Below are 18,716 nucleotides of genomic sequence, written 5' to 3'. Positions count from 1 at the left end.
TTGGGCCATCCTCTACTGCCTTCCTGGGCCACAGCAGAGAGCTGGACTGGAAGAGGAGCAACCAGGACTAGAACCTGGCACCCATATGGGATGCCAGAGCTGCAGGCGGAGGATTAACCAAGTGAGCCATGGTGCCGGCCCCCATTCCCCATTCATTTGCTAGAGATTCCTAGCTCTCTAAGCTAGTTTAGTCAGTTTTCTCCCGTGTTCATCTCTGCCTAGAAGATTCACATAGACATCAATTCAAAACTTCTAACACTAACATTACTCAGTTTCCCCTCAAATCCTGCCTTCACCAGTGTTCCATGTACTACTTAAATCGGGAACTTAAGAGACAGCTACTTTATTCCACATGCTGAGTGTACCACCAACATGATAGACTCAGCTCCTAAATATTGCACACACTCATTTCTCTCCATTTCCATGGTCTGGCCACCACTCTAGTCTGGTGTACCATTCCTTTTACTGATGGAAGAGTTTAATAAATTGGTCTACTTTGAATGACACCACCTTCATTTCTAATTCAGCTCATTATCCATGAAGAAGCCAGTGTTACCTATTTAAAAAATAAGTCTGGTCAGGTCATGGTTCAGTTGTCCTTAAGATGCAATCTAAAACTCCAACTTTAAATTTTGGAGCACTGAAGACTGAGAAGACATTGAGGCACAGTGAATAAGCCACTGCTTGGGATGTCCCCATCTCATATCCAAGTTCCAGTTCCAGGCCTGGCTCCTCTGCTTCCAATGTAGCTTCCTGCTAATTCATCTGGAAAGGCAGTAGCTGGTGATCAAAATACTTGAGTTCCTGCCACCCATGTAAGAGACACAGATGCCTGGAAGAGAAGGTTGAGGAATGAGTGGCAGATAGGATATAGAAACGAAGAACACAATCAATGGCTGTAAGGGGCAGTGTTGAGGATGGTGGGGAAGTGGGAGGGAAGAAGGGAAGGAGGGGGAGAGAGAGAGAGACAGAGAGAGACAGAGACAGAGAGATGAATGTGTTTAAATGTTGGTGGAAATGAACAAGCGGTGGATACTGCATATAAAAGAGAAAGGAGGAGGGTAATTGATAGACAGGAGTCCCTGAGAAAGCAAAAGCACATGGGATTCTGTGTTCTCACATGGGGACTAGGTGCCCTCTTCCACAAAGCCTGACTCCTGGCTTTGTCTGACTCAGCCCCAGCTGTTGTGGGCATTCGGCTAGTGAACCAGCAGATAGAGGATCTCTCTATCTATCTCTATCTTCCTCTGACCCCTCTCCCCCACTACTAGGTCTTTCAGTTAAAAAAGGAAAAAAACTAGCTCCACCTCTCCCTTTATATTTCCTCTCTCTCCCTTATTATTTCCCCATGACCACCATTTGTATTCTGCAGTTCTGTAATAGGTTCCCCATGTTCTAGCCTTCATTGCACTTAGAAGTTTTTCATACATGACTCTTGATGCCCCCACGTCTTCCTGTTATCACCCATCACTTCCTCAAGGCACCTGTCTCTGACTTCTAGATTAGGATAAATCATCTTACCATTACATTCAAGTTTTTTTTATAAATGTTATGCAATTATTATTTCTTTTTCAACATCTATTTTTACTGTGTCCATACAGGAAAGAAATATGGCTTGTACATGACAGATAGTTACTATTTGCTTGTGGAATTTTAAATGATCAGTCTGTTATCCTTCAAAAACTAAATTAACTAGCTTTATTTTATAGTTTGTAGTCTCTATACTAATCTTGTCAACATTTCTATTTCAATTATTAGCTATTTAGAGGCATTGTTATTTATGTAGGAAAGAAAATGTCACTTTGTTGCTTAACATATCCACGGCATGTTTAATAATGTGTTACTATAAAAACTGAGATTGTGGGCCTGCGCCATGGCTCACTTGGTTAATCCTCTGCCTGCGGCACTGGCATCCCATATGGGAGCTGGGTTCTAGTCCTGGTTGCTCCTCTTCCAGTCCAGCTCTCTGCTGTGGCCTGGGAGGTCAATGGAGGATGGCCCAAGTGCTTGGGCCCTGCACCCGCATGGGAGACCAGGAAGAAGCACCTGGCTCCTGGCTTCGGATCGACGCAGCACCAGCTGTAGCGGCCATTTGGGGAGTAAACCAATGAAAGGAAGACCTTTCTCTCCGTCTCTCTCTCTCGCACTAACTCTACCTGTCAAAGAAAAAAAAAAAAAAAAAACTGAGATTGCCAACAGAGCATTTTTGGTCCTGTGTTCCAATAATAAAATAACTTACCACTTTTTTATAAAGTTGCAAGACATTTTGTGTCTTAGAATATACAGAGGGAAAGTTTTCCTTTTTTTTAGAGAGAGATTTTTTAATTTATTTGAAAAGCACAGTGACAGACAGACTATGGAGAGAGAGAGAAAGAAATCTTCCATCTACCGATTCAACCTCAAAAAAGACCGCCATGGCCAGGGCTAGGCCAGGATGAAGCCAAGAGCCTGGAACTCCATCTGGTTCTCTTACATGGGTGGCACTTGGTCCACCTTCCATTGCCATCCCAGGCGCATTAGCAGGGACCTAGGTTAGAAATGGAGCTACCAGGATCCGACCAGTGTTCTCATACGAGTTGCTGGAGGCAACTGTTTGACCTATTGCACCTTAACACTGGGCTCATGTTTTCTGCTTCATCTTCATCATGAACCATGGTGTGGGTGTATGTGTGCCTCTGTGTTGATGCCCACTTCGTGGACAAGCAAAGCCCTGTCCCATTCCATCTTCTTTCCCAATTAGGACAAGACTAGAATGCTAGTATGTTCACTCAAGCATATTCCTTTAAGAAAATAAAAGTAGGTTTGCTAAATTGTTTGTGATAAGTAGAAGGTTTGTAGCTTAAAGACATTTTATTTTTATATGAAAGTTAGGTGAAGCTGAATAACACAATCTTTTCTAACCTGTTTCTATCCCAAAGATAAATATATACTATTTTCTTTCCAGCAATAACTTGGTTTCTCCTTTTTTTTGAAAGTGAGGTCATTAAAGCATCGAAAATGGTTCCAAATTCCAAGTGTCACACATGACTCCTTGATTCTTAAGCTGTCATGTGGCAAAAAATCACACTTATCAAAGAAACACAATAATGACAGCTCAGAGGCTGATGCTGAAACTTGAAAGTAATTGAACCATTTAACCACCATTTACTTGCTCAGAATTTCTCCTCAGAAATGACCCCTTACTAAAAGCCTGTGTTCTTATAACATGTTGAATTCATTGCCTTTTGGATAAGCTCCATCTATTTTGAGCCCTCTTCCCAAACTCAGACTAACGGTATTATGGTTTCCAAAATTATTTTTTTTTGTCTAAACTCTGCTATATCTGAAAGCAATGGTTCTCAAATCTTAACTTGGGGCTGGGGTTGTGGCCCAGCAGGCTTATGAGGCAGGCATCACACATGGTAGCACCGGGTTGAGTCCTGGCTGCTCTGCTTCCTATCTAGCTCCCTGCTAATGCACCTGGGAAGGCAGTAGAAGATGGTCTGAGTAGTTGTGTACTTGTGTATCATATGGGAGACCTGGATGCACCAATTCCAGCCATTGCCATCATTCAGGACATGAACAAGAGGATGGAAAATCTCTTTCTCTCTACCTCCCTTATTCCTCTCCCCCCATCACTCTGCTTTTCAATTAAACACAATAAATCTTTTAAAACAATTTTAGTTTGCATTAGAAATAACTGGAATACTTGTGAAACCATAGATTGCTGGGCCCCAAACCCACAGTTTCTAATGGGGCTACACAATTTGCATTTCAAAGATATTTCCAGTGGTGCTTCTGCAGTTGGTTTGGAGCCCACACTTTGAATATCCCTTTTTTTCTTCCACAACATCTAGCATTCCTTTTTGCCTCAATATAAATAAATTAGCTTCCTCTTGGCTATCTGTCATCTCATCCTTTCATAATTCCTCAAGCCAGTATTGTCCAAGAGAAATATCATATGGGCCACATGTATAATTTTAAATGTTAATATTAGCTACATTAGAAAACTAAAAATAGAGAAAATTAATTTCAATAATATATTTTAGTTAAACAAATATATTCAAAATATTATAAAATGTATCTAAATTATTTTATATTCATTTTCTCATGTTCAAAGATATATCGAATCTTTGAATTGGATGTGTACTCTTTAGACATACAGCACAGCTTACTTTTACTTTGGAGTAGCCACGTTTAAGTAGTCTGTAGTCATGTTTTGCTAGGAGCTCCCAAGGAGTCATGGAAACCGCAGCACTTGGGAACTGCAGTTGTGCCTCGCCTGCCCCTTACAAGGAACTACTTTTCACCACGCTTCTTCAGTTCTAAGCTGTGGTCGATTGCCAGAAACATTACCCTTTTTTTTTTTTTTTTTTTTTTTTTTGACAGGCAGAGTGGACAGTGAGAGAGAGAGACAGAGAGAAAGGTCTTCCTTTGCCGTTGGTTCACCCTCCAATGGCCGCCACCACGGCCAGCGCACCGCGCTGATCAGATGGCAGGAGCCAGGTACTTACTTATCCTGGTCTCCCATGGGGTGCAGGGCCCAAGTACTTGGATTTGCCTAGTAAGCCGCGGCGCCGGCCACACTACCCATTTAAAAACAGATTTTAAGGGGGAAAGGAACCACAATATCATCAAATGTACACAATGATTTTAAAATGCATGTCAATACCAGAATTTACTTCCTTATTTTTATGCTTGGAGCTAAGTGTAAATATGACATGATGCCTTATTTTAGTTCAACTTTTCCCTTGTTTTTTCTCTTTGCCCCTTTATCCCTCTCTCCTCCTTCCTCATTAGCAACCACTTTCCCTAGGTAGACAATCTATGTTCACAACATAGCATTCATGCTGCTTTATTTTTCTTCCATCCCCGTGTAATCCTATACAAACATACACACAGCAGATTGTTTGTCTACATCTGTTTTATTAAAATATGATTGGAATATACTAACTTCTCTGCATAATCGCTTTCTTTTTCAAAAACACACGAAAACCCCTGGAAATCAGCTGGAGGTTGTAATTCATTCATTTCAATGAATGAAGAATTCATGGAGTGAGGTACCATAATGTATTCAGTATTTCTGTTATTGGCAGGCATTCACATTTTATCCTATTTCTTTTAAGGACTATGAAAGAAAGCAGCAATAAATACATTCTGTATATAAATAGACACAGAAATACTGGATAAATATATATGAATATCTGCCTACTCTTCATTTTATTTAGCATTCAACCTCTTTGTTAGACCTTAATTGGGATGTTCTTTCTCCACATGTAGGCCATTTCTCTCTAACAAACAAAAACACTTACATTAGCAGTCTCAGAAAACATTTTACAAAATCTTCCTAATGAATCTCCCCTCAGTCAAATGGTACTACTAGTACACCTCCCGTTAGCCTTCCTGAGCACTCTCTCTGTTCAGGTGTTCCTTTTACTCTCTGACTTCCTTGTAAACTGTGAATGTGCCTAAGACAGTCCCTCACAGGTAAAGTTTGACTGCTAGATGCTCCTTCAATTTGCAAAGCAATATCAGTTGACATTAACAAGATTAATTTAAAGTTAAAATATTTTTTGAAAAAAAGAAATAACATAAGATTACAAACCAAAGGACCTGGCATTTGTATCCCGTCCAAAGTAGTACAGATTGTAATTCAGGTAATAACAATCAGAATGGTCAATACCAACCAGTAACGTTTCTTGAAGTTACTATGTGACAGGAAGTGTTCTAAGTGCTTTATATATGTCAATTCATTTGCTCTTTCCACACCCCCATACAGTAAAATCCTCATTATTTTATTATTCCCCCTTCATGGTTGAAAACATTGGGTTCCCACAGCCAAAGCTGGGAACAGGACTGAAACATAGAGTATGAATCCACAGTACTCATCTCTTTATCCTAGATCAGTCTCTGTGGACTTGAGTGTTAGCTCTAACTCAGCTCTACCTGTCTTTAGGATTCCTAAAATCAAACATGAAAGTGATGTGAAAACCATTGAGAGATCTGACTGGAGCAGACATGACTAAAAGCCTCACATTCCACACTGGAGGGCCTGAGTTCCAGTGCTGGTTCTGGTTTCTGACTCCAGCTTCCCACCAATGCTGACCCTGGGAGGCTGTGGTGATTGGTCAAGTAATTGAGTTCCTGCCAATCACGGAGACCTGGTCCTGACTTTGGCCCAACCCACTCCTGGTTGTTGACAGCATGTAGGGGTTAAACCAGCAGAGAGGAGCCCTCGCTTTCTCTCTGTCCCCCTATCAAATAAATAATTAATAAGAGCTCTAACAAGGTGAATTAATTTTTATTCACCTTGGAAAATTTGATTCAGATTATTCCAGTATTCAAAGCAAAAAGCAAGCAGATAGTTTTCAGCAGTGGCAAAGCCAGCCATTTTCTGACCACCATCATTCTGAAGGTGCGACTGCAAAGACATGGCCCAGCTAACACAGACCTGAATGATGCCAGGTTCTCGGAGCCTGCTGATTTTCCTGAAATTGGAAAAAGAGCAGCCAACCTTTACATTTATGGTGTAGCTTGACCACGTCCTTCCTCTCTTCCGCCCCGGCCCTTGCATTTCACTTAATTGGAACACTAGGCTATAAATCTTATATACTTAAGGGCCGGAAGACTCTCTGGAGTTCTCAGACTGAAATCTGTGTGGGAGTTCAGCAATATTGAATTTTCAAATAAAATGATTAACAGGCACCTTTAGGGCAGCCTCAGAGAAAACAATCCTTCCTGAATCTTGCCACCTGACTCTGAGGAAGCTTTTTGTTTTGAGATTTAATAAAAAGAGTTCAAAAGTAACATAGAAATGAGTGGCTAAAAACAGGTAGAGAGGCACTCTAGTCTCTAATCTGGAGGCTCCCTCCAGCAACTAGGATCTCATCATTGCTCTCTGTCCAAGCCTAAGGAGGCCATCAAACCGTGTGACCAGGAAGGTTCAAGGCACTCAGCTCAATGTCACCTGCAATCAGCTCTACTTACTGATTGTTTGAAAACATTTTTTCTAAGATTTTATGAGTTGAAAATGAGTACACATGATCAGAAATCCTATTTGCTTTTTCATGGTGCAATACCCATGAATCAGACTTCATGGAGCAGAGAATTTAAATTAGTTAAGAGGAAGGGCATAATCTAATCCAATTCAGCCACAAACTGAGGCCTACAAACCTACTATTTGCTGAAACCAGTGATTTAGATGCTCTGCCAAATAAATATAGGATGTTTATGGCTTTGCACAACAGGAATCTGCGTAATTTATGCAGCAGGAAGATCATTTACAACCAATTTCCAAAAGACACCAAGTGTCAGTAATAAATTTTCAAATCAAGGCCAGAGATTGCAATACTCAAAAGAGGACTATTTAGCAATATGAAGTTGTTGTCAGAAGGAGGATTTTCAGGGACACCACACCAATATAAAATCATGAAGTGTCTTTAAAGTGGCCATGAGCAGCCCTGTTTTCCGTGGCTCTGGGAAGCAGGAGGCTTGGCATTAAAGAGGACGGGGGTGAATGAGCTACAAGGGCAGGACATCTACTGAGAGATCTCTGTGCTAACCTGGCTGTCTTCCGAGCTGATCACTAGAAGCAAGTGGCCTCGCAGCCACACATACTTCATGGGAGCAAATCTTGCCTTGCAGGTCCTGAGAAGAGGTTAAGGAAAGCTGCCTGAGGAGCCATTTCTCGGCCCCAAGGTGAAGATCTTGTAGCTAGACCTTCCCCATCCAATTCATTCGTTCACCCATGCAGTCCTTTACCTACGAGGACACGTGAAACAGGAATTTAAGCATCCTAGACTTTTCCCTCTACTGCAGCAACATCAGCATTCTATGTGCTGTCAAAACTAAGAGGAAGCAGTAAGCAGCTCCTATGCACTGGAAGATTAACATGTAGGGTGGAACATGGAAAAACTGGCTGGGCAACCTACCTCAATCACTCATTAGCCATGTGACTTTGAGAAAGTCACTTAATGTCTCATTGTCTCATTTGTAAACAAAGAAAATAATAGCTCATGTGAGGAGAAAACTAGTCATGCGTGAAAAGCTCTTAAAAAGAATTGTAGAAGTCTCAAAAAGCTGAATGTTGTCAACTGGATCTGGATGGTTGTCTGTGTTTCCTACAGTAGAAAGCCAGGAGGGCAAGGATAGAAGAATATATGACTACTTCTAATATTTGGAGTACGTAGTAGCATACGTGAAGAACTCTTCTCCTCTAGCAAAGAAGTCAACCTGGAGTAAGAATGTGGGGTTGAACTTTGAACTCTCCCAGAGTTGACTTCTCTGCCCTTTACTGAGTCCCTTGGCATCTCTGAACTTCTCTTTCCTCATTTGTGAAATGGGACTCATGTTATCACTTTACAGTGTGATGACGGATATTAATAAGAAAACATTCATGAACATGTTCTGTAAACTCCTAAGTATTTCCCCACTCTGTGTCTAGGCAATTGACTGTTTTCTTGCTTATCTTGTTCATAGCATGGAATGACTTGAAATGATCCTCTTAGGTTGTTTTTGTGCTTTGTGGCTGATTCATCCCGTTAGAACATCTGTTCCCTGAAAACAAACTATCTTACTACTTGCTGTATCACTAAGGGCTTTTGAGCAGTCTTGTTCTGAATGAATATTTACATTATTAACTTCTAGACTGCCAAACTATATTAGCAGTTAACTCCAGAAAAAAATATTTGAAATAAATGAAATCTGTGCTCTTGACCCCTTTCCCCATCCCTCTCAGTATCACAAATGAGCAGTTACCTCTTTCCCACGATTGGGAAAATCCCCTATGGATGAAGAATTCTCCTCTCTCTCTCTCCACTAGAGATATTTCAAATGCAAGAAATTCCAGTTCCAGCCATCCTTGCAGCTCATAGGCAGCCACTTGACTGGACTCTACCCATCTGCAGACTTTGAATGATAAGCTAGTCACTTCAAGAAGAAGGTGACCACATAGTTTCCATTCTGGTTAGCCTGGTTTGAGAGGAAGCTGTGACAGGGGTTCTAGCACCAATATCCGGAGGTCTACACAGGTGACATTGATGGGACAAGCTGCTCAAAGTCCAAAGTGTCTTCACTGGGTCAGGTCTGTCACATGATTTTGGCCTTCACTTTTGATTGAGCGACCCCCATACTTGGTTCTCTTAGCTATTCTGGATATTCTCTGGATACAACTTCCTTTAATAAGTGCCTTTTCTGCTTGAATTAACCAGGGTTGATAGTTTCACTTGACTGACAATATTCTTCTCTTACCTCAACAGCCCAGTATCTCAATTAAGTTGCACATTACCCCAGCCCCCTAAAAGATCCCAACTAAGCTTCCTCCTAGAAACCACATCCGTCCTCATTTTCCTTCTCCTTCTCCCAGATCCAATTGCACATTTCCTGGGGCCTTGACTTTCCATAGGGGATAACCTGATCAATTAATTCAAATCAATGTGTTAATTACTGACACTAATTTAATACTACCTCAGCATTTTAGCAGACGCTTTTAGTGCCTCAAAGAAAAAGAGAAATAAATGTACTTTAATTATAATTACACAGTGCCAGGGCCTATGAGGGCACTAGTCTTTGCAATCGCAGAAGTCCTACATCCATCAAAGACCTTATTTATGGGATCCTTGGGTATTCTGTGTACCCATCACATAGCAATACTACTGTGTGTGGAATCAATGTCTTTACAATACCTCAATGGTTCTTCATTGCATTGGAGTAAGAACAAACTCTTTAATATGGCAAATAACACCTAGCATTTGGAGTCCTTTGCTAGTGATGTGTTCAAAAATATTCAACAATTGGGTTGGGGGGGTGAACACTGGGGACTGGTTAGAGCCGTGATTTGTAACATTTTCTAATTTGAGTGGTCTATATACACTTGCCATGGCCAATTTCAAGCCACCAAGGTAATGTCAACAAGATTATAAAATTCCTGAACAATCATCAGTTTTTTTCTCACAAGCAAATATGAGGCTTCAGCGCACCACTTCGCCAACCTGTTTTCCAGGCCACTTCACTAACCTTACCACATGCTATACTCACCACTTGAACCCCACTGGCCATTTTTATTTCTCCCAACACACCCAGGCCCCTCAACACACATCCTGAAACTTTTCATAAACTAAGTCAGAGTCTATGTTACCACCTTCCACAGCTGGGTTCCTTTCCTTCAGAGCACGTATTTCTTGTTCAACAGTTGGCCTATGGTTCTGCAGCTGTGGTTGCAATCAACCACAAGTCAAAACTATTTGAAAATAACAGCATCTGTATAAAGCACATACAAACATTTTATTTTTGCTATATTCCCTAAATAAGAGAGCATAATAACTATTTATGTGGTATTTACCTTGTATTAAATATTATAAATAATTTGGGGTTGATTCAAAGTAGATAGGAGGACATGCATAGGTTATATGAGATACTGAACCATTCTATATCAGAGATCTGAGCATCCACAGATTTTGGTATCTGAGGAAGGTCTGGAACCAGTTTCTACATGAAATACTGTATGAGTGAACTTCAAAAAGTTAGTGAAAAAATGAAATTAAAGATAACTTCGGTGCAAAAATTTTTGAAATCCATGCATACAAGGGATCTTCAAAAATTCATAGAATTTGTGTATTATGAGTAATCTATGTATGAGTTTCAAAAAATTTGCATCACAATAGACCTATTCTTTTTAAAAATAGATTTACTCATTTGAAAGGCAGAGTTACACAGAGGTAGAGGTGGAGGCAGAGAGAAAGAAAGAGGAAGAGGTGTCTTCCATCCTCTGGCAATCGGCCACCACAGCCAGAGCTGCACCAATCTGAAGCCAGGATCCAGGAGCTTCCTCCAGATCTCCCACGTGGGTGCAAGGTCCCAAGGACTTGGGCCATCCTCCACTGCTTTCCCAGGCCATAGGAGAGATCTGGATTGGAAGTGGAGTGGCCGGGTCTTGAATGGGTGCCCATACTGGGATGCCTGCACTGCAGGCGGTAACTTTATCTGCTACGCCACAGTGCCGGCCGACCTATCTTTTGATTCAATTTTCCACAAACATTTTGAAGTATCCTTGTACACGGCAACATTTTTTCATGAAACATATATATTTTCCTAAAGCTCTCTGCACACTTATTTTCCACATGTATAAAATAAAAACTGGCATTCGAACTTTTTTTCCTAAAGTAGGAATCATTCCAAATCAAACCCACAGGGAAGAACAGTGTGTGAAACCTCATTCTCCCCTTCGCTCTTCCCTCTTAGATCAACTGCCCAGAAAGAATTTTATTTCCAATTTTACTGTGTTTTCAAGAATATGACTCCTCTCTGAGAACAGACCAGTCGGGTCCCCTTTGTTAATGGGGTTACAGAGTGCTTGCCTAAAGTCAGAGAGTCAGTCATAGAGCTGCAGCTTAAAGCAGGTCTCCTGAGTTATGGGCCACGTTCATTCTGCTGCTTGACTGGTCTCCAACTGGTATCAGGGAGAAGTTCCCAGCTGCCAAAAGGAAAGCATCACCGCCTATCATCTTCTCCATGGGAAGTTCCCTTTAGTTTTTAAATAAATTATGTTTCCTGGAAACGAGGTGAATCGTCCATATAAAACTATAAAACGAGATGAATAGTCCATATTTTTCCAGAGATCTCTGGAAAATCAGTCTCTGTTCTTTCTAGCCCCATCAAATTTCTCACTGTATTATGCATCCTCAAGGCTCAAAGCCACTGGACTTCTGCATTCTGTTCAGAAGCTCAGGATCTTGGTGTAGCTAGACACATGCCTCCTTTCCTGGGCAATTAGAAACATCTTGTAGGGGGTATCCAATTGATTCCACCACCTGAGTATTTGAACTTTGGAAAATTATTTTCTGTTGATGAGGCTCTGTGTCCTATGAGTAAGCCTGTGCATCTTGTAAGGTTTATTGCAAAATTGAATGAGACAAATCCCTGGTATGAACTAAGTGCTCAAGAAATGACTCCATGTATTTCCATCCATTAGCAAATAATTCCATATCTATATTTCTAGGACTAGGAATGATATATAGAGAGTCTAATCTACAAAATAAGTTTCATTATAATATATGATAACTACTTAGTTCATATTATTTCATTTAGTTGAACAATCCTGTACTGAAGGGCTAACAGAACACAGCAGGTTAATCTACCACCTGCAAAGCTGGCATCCCATATTGGAGGTCAGTTCAAGTCCTAGCTGCCCTACTCGAAATCCAGATCCATGCAAATGCACTTGAGACAGCAGTAGAAGATGACCCAAATACCTGGGCCCCTGCTATCCATGTGGGAGTCTTGTATGGAGTTCCAGTCTCCTGACTTCAGCCATCTGGGGAGTGAACCAGTGGATAGAAGATTTCCCCCCAACCCCATGTGTGTGTGTGTGTGTGTGTGTGTGCCTTTTTTTTTTTTTTTTTTTTTTTTTTTATTTTTGACAGGCAGAGTGGACAGTGAGAGAGAGAGACAGAGAGAGAAAGGTCTTCCTTTGCCGTTGGATCACCCTCCAATGGCCGCCGCTGCAGCCGGCGCACCGCGCTGATCCGATGGCAGGAGCCAGGATCTAGGTGCTTTTTCCTGGTCTCCCATGGGGTGCAGGGCCCAAGCACCTGGGCCATCCTCCACTGCACTCCCTGGCCATAGCAGAGAGCTGGCCTGGAAGAGGGGCAACCGGGACAGAATCCAGCGCCCCAACCGGGACTAGAACCCGGTGTGCCGGCGCCGCAAGGTGGAGGATTAGCCTATTGAGCCACGGCGCCGGCTCGTGTGTGCCTTTCAAATAAATCTTTTAAAAACCCTATACTGAGTCCTTAATATTTTCCAGACATAAGAACTTACAAATATTCAACTCCTATCTTCAAGGACCTGGTGATTTAAACCATATTTGACAGATAATACCTCCCATATTCTTTAAAAAAAAAGCTTTTTATTGTGAAAAAAAAATTGAGCATCTATAAGGTAAGTATAACAGTAAAAAGAACTGCTATTTTCCCATCATCCAATTTCCACCCTGATCAAAATTTTACCATTTTTTTCTTTCTTTGTATTTCCCAAATTCCCTATTTAATTATTCTTATAATTTTATTTTTTATGATTTGTATTTTTTTAATCCTTAAAGCTCTCTAAGAGAGAAGATCTCATCACATTGTTAGCAACTGCCACGTTCAACTCAGTTCTCTGAGGAATGTGTGATGTGTATGTGTGTGTGTGTATTTTCAATTCATTGCAGATCGGTTGTCTCCATTTCCTCTTACTCTCAGCCCCAGAAGAAAGAGAGAACAGTTGCTCACCATTCTTCACTCAATAAGCCTTCATTCTCAGAGAGTTATTGAATTATTCCTCTATCTTCTCTTTGTAGATTAAATAATTCCAATCCCTTTAACCTTTTCTCAGAGGTCCTATTTGCAGCCTTCAGTTTAATCATTTTCATTGCTCCCTTCTGGAACCTCTCCAACTCCTCTGCATTAAAATATGTGGCTTTACCACTGAATTCACTCTTCTGAGCAACTCATTCCTTAACAAGCACCAAGACTGAAGGAAAGCATCCCTCAGATAAAAGGAAGATGGTAGATAGAGGTAAGGATAGATTTCCTATGTAGTGAACCCATGGAGAACATTCACTTGCTTAAAGCAAATTAGCATTTCTTGTTGCCACTATTAAAGAGAAAGAGCTAACACCAGAACATGTTTTAAATAGTGCCAACCATTCTGCTTGACAATTATCTAAATTACTTTCAGGCAGATAAGACTACTAACAGAAAACCAAGGCTTGCTGTAGTTACACCTGACATTCTCAGAGGGCCCCAAGAAAATCACTGGAGTACTAAAGTTAATGAGACCCAAAAAGAATTTTTGATTATATAAAATATCTTTGGCCATCAGGTAGACAGTTGATTATTTACTATGCTATGTACAGTGCCACTGGTCAGTTTTAGCACATGCCAAGGATCTTTCTTTGCATTCTGTCAATCAATATAATAAATATTTCTTAAACTGAGAGTGCTGCAAATCCCAAGTGACTCTTAAGAAATGATATAGAGGGGCCGGCGCCATGGCTCACTTGGTTAATCTTCCGCCTGCTGCACCAGGTTCTAGTCCTGGTTGCTCCTCTTCCAGTCCAGCTCTCTGCTGTGGCCAGGAGGGCAGTGTAGGATGGCCCAAGTGTTAGGGCCCCTGCATCCGCATGGGAGACCAGGAGGAAGCACCTGGCTCCTGGCTTCAGATCGGCACGGTGTGCCGGCCGCAGCAGCCATTTGGGGGGTGAATCAATGAATCAATGGAAGGAAGACCTTTCTCTCTGTCTCTATCTCACTGTCTAACTCTGCCTGTCCAAAAAAAAAAAAAAGAAATGATATTGAGAGGTTAATCAAATACTACTGTTCACAGTGCAATATCAACATATGCAGGAACATATGCAGGAAGGAGCAGATAGGGAAACCAAAGCTCAAGTAAAACGTCCCTTCAGGACACACCTAGTGACCTGGACAAAATCTCAGAGATCCCTCCCTGCCTTTTTTTCTCATTATGCCATTGAGATGAACCAACTTCCTGTGAACCAGGAGCATCCATCACGTCCCACCCCTGCCAACATGCACAGGCACACGCAGGTGCAGGCACAGGTGTGCACTTGCACGCAGAGTCCAGATTCTTCTATCAATTTCCAAATCCTCTGAAGAAGCTGGCAAAACTCTTTGGATAATATCGTGCCTGCTTTAGGGACTTGCTTCTTTTGAAACCACTGTTAAGAAAAACTGTTTTTTCTTTCCCCATGTGGAAAAATTCAAAGTCCATAATTGGGGTGAATAGACTGGGTTAAGAGCAGGGAGGTGGAGAGACAGATCATTGCTTCCCTGGGCTACTTCCAGGCAAACAGGTGGTCATCATATCTAATTCAATTTCTGAAGCTGCGTTGGCCTTGGCAAGACCCTGTTTGGCATAGAACTGACTGGGCTGAGAGAGATCTGACAACAACATCCATGGGAGAACCAGCCACATTCTGGAAAATCTTCCTTGCTGAATTATCTGAAGATACCTCAGTTCTGGGTTCAAAACAGATTCATGGTCTGGCACTGAATTTTCGCATATAGGACCAGTCCCAAAGTCAGGTTTACCAATGACTTAAATTCCAAGATTTATGAAAATGCTATTATGTTCCTAATCAATCATTTTGATGGACAGGGCCTTATAATCACGGCATCTAAACAAGAAGCACCCTCCGCATAAAGGCAGATACTTCACCAACTGTTTACCTGTTAGAGCTGACCTGTTCTATCCCTGCTGCTCTTGATGATTTCCCATGCTCAGGCACGTTTGCCAGCTCTTTGTGTTACAGAGTGAAGGAAATGCATAGAAACACGAATACCACTAGCAAATCTACGCGCCATTGAGGTTTGAGACCATTAACAAATGGACAATTGAAGCTAGAGTATATTAAACAGTTTTGTGTTGATAAATATACATTTATAATTCAATAGTTATGATCTTTATAGAAACAAACCTCCAATGTTGAAGAACTACAAATAGCCTCTGATTTCATTTGTTTCATGGTAAAAACAGCCCTGCATATTCTTATACAGAGGTAAGAAAGTGAAAGTAGGGCCCAGGAACTCATGAATATTATTGTTATTCTGTAGTGGCTATGATGAATGGCCAGTAATGCTGAATTCATAAATCACTAGTAGACACAGTTCAATCCTTCCTGTCTTTAGTCAAACATGTACTTCAGAGACTTATATCAAGCTGTTAAAAAAAATAGCAATTTATGCCACTCCACTATAACCAAATACAACTTTGGAAGAAATTGTATTGCATTTGAATTTGGGAATATCAGCTAACACTGAATATTGATACCCCCATCTTTAGAGAGTTAAAAGAAACAAGAATACCAGAAAATTAATTAGTTAATTAAAGGAAAGTAAGAGAAAGGGGAGAAAGATAGGCAAAAAGTAAAAAATCGAGATTGCTGAATTTTAAAAACATGTATCTATAGTGAGCAGGTGACATTTGCAGTAAAGGTTTTTGAACTGGAAAAGCAAAATAAATACAATTCCTGCTGACCCTCAAAAGCCAACCATTTGGGCCATTCTTAAAAAAAAAAAAAAAGCCAGTAGATTAAAGGAACTCCATTGATAAAAATCAAATGAACCTCTAGCAAAGCTTGTTTGGGACATGAATAAATCATCTGGCCATGAATTATTCATTGTTATCAAGAAACAAGCTGGGAATTCCAGGAACTGAGCTCCAGGAGGTGCTGAAACTGGAGAGTGGGCAACTTCATTGTCTCATACCTGCCAGAAGAGAGACAGTTGGATCATACATCAGGGGACACTTAGGCTGCCTCCACATCCCAGAGGATAGAACAAATAGAGTTTAATCCATAGAACCTTAATTAGAAAACCATATACACTGAGTAATCAGGCGCTAAGACTTTTTGAGTATTGTTTCTTTGTCAGTAATGAATGAGATACATATGAGGAAAATGAGCTGATGCAAAAAATACTAGGGTGAAAGATTGAATCTACAGGGGATGCTAAAAAATTCCTTGATAAGTTGTTAGAACAATTCAGCAAACTCCTTCATGGCTTCGTGGTTGGAATTCTTGGGGGAACAGGGAGGAAGAAAATGATCTTCCAGATTTAATCAAATAATCAATGTATGTGTGTGTTCCAGGTCCAAACTGCTTTGCCGGAACTACAATAATTCCAGCTGGCATTGAAGTCAAAGTGGACGAATGTAACATCTGTCACTGTCACAACGGGGACTGGTGGAAGCCTGCTCAGTGTTCAAAACGCGAATGCCAAGGCAAGCAGACTGTGTAGGACAATTCCCAGTCAATGGCGAATTCTTAGGAGAAGATGCTGTGGCTTCTACACTGCACATGTTTAACACAAAACAAAACAAACTCCTGCCAGCTACAACAGGGTCACCAGCAAAACCTTTTAGGGTTGACAAAAGTGAATATTTTACTAAGAGGAAATTTCTCTCTTTTTCTCTTGCTATACAAAATATATATAGTACATAGCTATCTAAACAGCTTTTGTAATAACCAATGCTTGATGGTGACTTGACGACTGGATTTTTGGGACAAAAAGAAAGAAATAGCCTTGCACAGGCTCCTTCCCTGGTGATGCCTCTGGCCTCCAGCTCACTGTGTCCTGATTTGCTCCATTTTCACTCCTCTGTACAACCCACATGGCATTTTTCTCTTGTGGTCTTTTTTTTTTCCTCACCTTTAGAGTTTAAGAGGCTAGAATTGAATGCACAGAAAAATTTCAAGTTGTATCTAAAAAGGTTTGGTAAAAGAATTTCATGGAGAAGGCTCTCCTGACCAGGAAGACACAAGATCATCCAACCAATTGCTACCCTGGAATGAATCATGCCTTTTAGGCTGAGAACAGAAGGATGGGCAGGCGGGAAACTGGTACCTTGTCCATTAAGTGGGGGCTCGTGTAATGAGTCTTACAAACCACACATTTCATGTACAAAATCTTGAAACTGCCAATCAAAAACAAATAGGCAAAGAACACACTGAATTTGACTAAAAAATCCAAAGAGAGAAACATGGTTTGTTTTATTTTTTCAGATTGTAGCATTAATCACCAAAGTTTTTCATGACAATGAATTTGAGTTTGATTTGTAACTGAACACACGGTAAAACCACTCTGTCACTGGGCAATATGAAAACCAGAACCAGGGTGAGTAGCCCCACTGTGAATCTGAATCCTCCTGAACACTTACAGCTTTTGAGTTCATAGCTGACTGAAAGCCAGTAGTACACACTGGCAGCTTTCTATGATTCAGACTGTGTTTGCCATGTTCTGGTAACAACCGCTCAGCCCTATGTCTAAAATACAGATTCAGGACACTCTCTCCACCTCAAGTGCTGATTTAAATTAAAGATTAGGGTAGAAACAGTCTTGCACAATACAGTTCCATTTGTTGAACATTTTTAAAATGTATATATTAGATACTGAACAATTAAGTGAACCTTTGAAGTGTCTCAAGGTTGCCCTGAAATGCTGCTAGTATAGTAACAGAAACAAATAAAACACACAGGGTATCTGATGCCACCTGGATTCAAGTGCAAAATGAGCAACTGAAACCACATGGCATAGTCAGTCGCTTATTCCACTCCCTGTCCTAAAAATCCCAGTGCAGATCTGATAGGGTCCTTGAGGAAACTTGAAGGTTGTCTTCATCATCAATGTTCTTTCTTTTTCTGTCCCACCCCCAACCTGGGTCTTGCCGTGACTCCTGTGGAGTGGCATCTTTGAAAGCAGGTGTCTCAATGTTAGTAGCATTGACATTTAGGAACAGATACTAAGCGAGGGCTGTCCTGAACAATTTTAAGATGTTTATAAGCATCGTTGGTCTCTATCCACTAGGTGCCAGTAGCAGTACCCTAGGTGTGACAACCAAATGTCTCCAAATACTGCCAAGTATGCCCAAGGGGTGGGAATGAGGGCAAAATTTCACCTGATTGAGAACCAGTCACCTGGAATCATCAGTATAGAGTATTTTCTTCCAGGGGGACATTCTGGGCAAGCTGTGGCTGCACCTGTGGCTTTGGTGAGCCTGTGAGCCCCTTGGGACATGCACAGATGCCCTGAGGGGTTAGCCTCCTCCATGGAGAGTGATTCTCCTAATGTCACAAGAACACCCCAGGATTTGTATTTCTTTAATCTTGTCAACTGGTTTTTCATTTAAAATTGTCAGCCTCTCCTCCCCCAAGCCGTTCCTGTCATCAAGAAAGAGTTGTC

General features: G+C 41.1%; 1 protein-coding gene across 3 annotated transcripts in view; it reads left to right on the top strand.

Moving 5' to 3' along the window:
- The window catches only part of VWC2L (von Willebrand factor C domain containing 2 like), a 163,576-nt gene extending 146,107 nt beyond the window's left edge, over positions 1-17,469 (top strand). For 2 of the 3 annotated variants that reach the window (XM_051849156.2, XM_002712459.5), the window contains one exon: positions 16,627-17,469. In XM_051849156.2, the coding sequence (XP_051705116.1) occupies positions 16,627-16,656 (30 nt within the window). In that variant the 3' untranslated portion in view covers positions 16,657-17,469. The remainder of the gene's footprint in view (positions 1-16,626) is intronic. The other variant, XM_051849155.2, reaches the window with a different exon arrangement.
- Positions 17,470-18,716: the final 1,247 nt, after the last annotated feature.

The sequence above is a fragment of the Oryctolagus cuniculus genome, chromosome 3 (genome assembly GCF_964237555.1).
Source record: "Oryctolagus cuniculus chromosome 3, mOryCun1.1, whole genome shotgun sequence".
Taxonomy (NCBI): Eukaryota; Metazoa; Chordata; class Mammalia; order Lagomorpha; family Leporidae; genus Oryctolagus; species Oryctolagus cuniculus.
The sequence above is the reverse complement of the archived record's forward strand: the minus strand, read 5'-3'. Positions and strand labels throughout refer to the sequence as shown.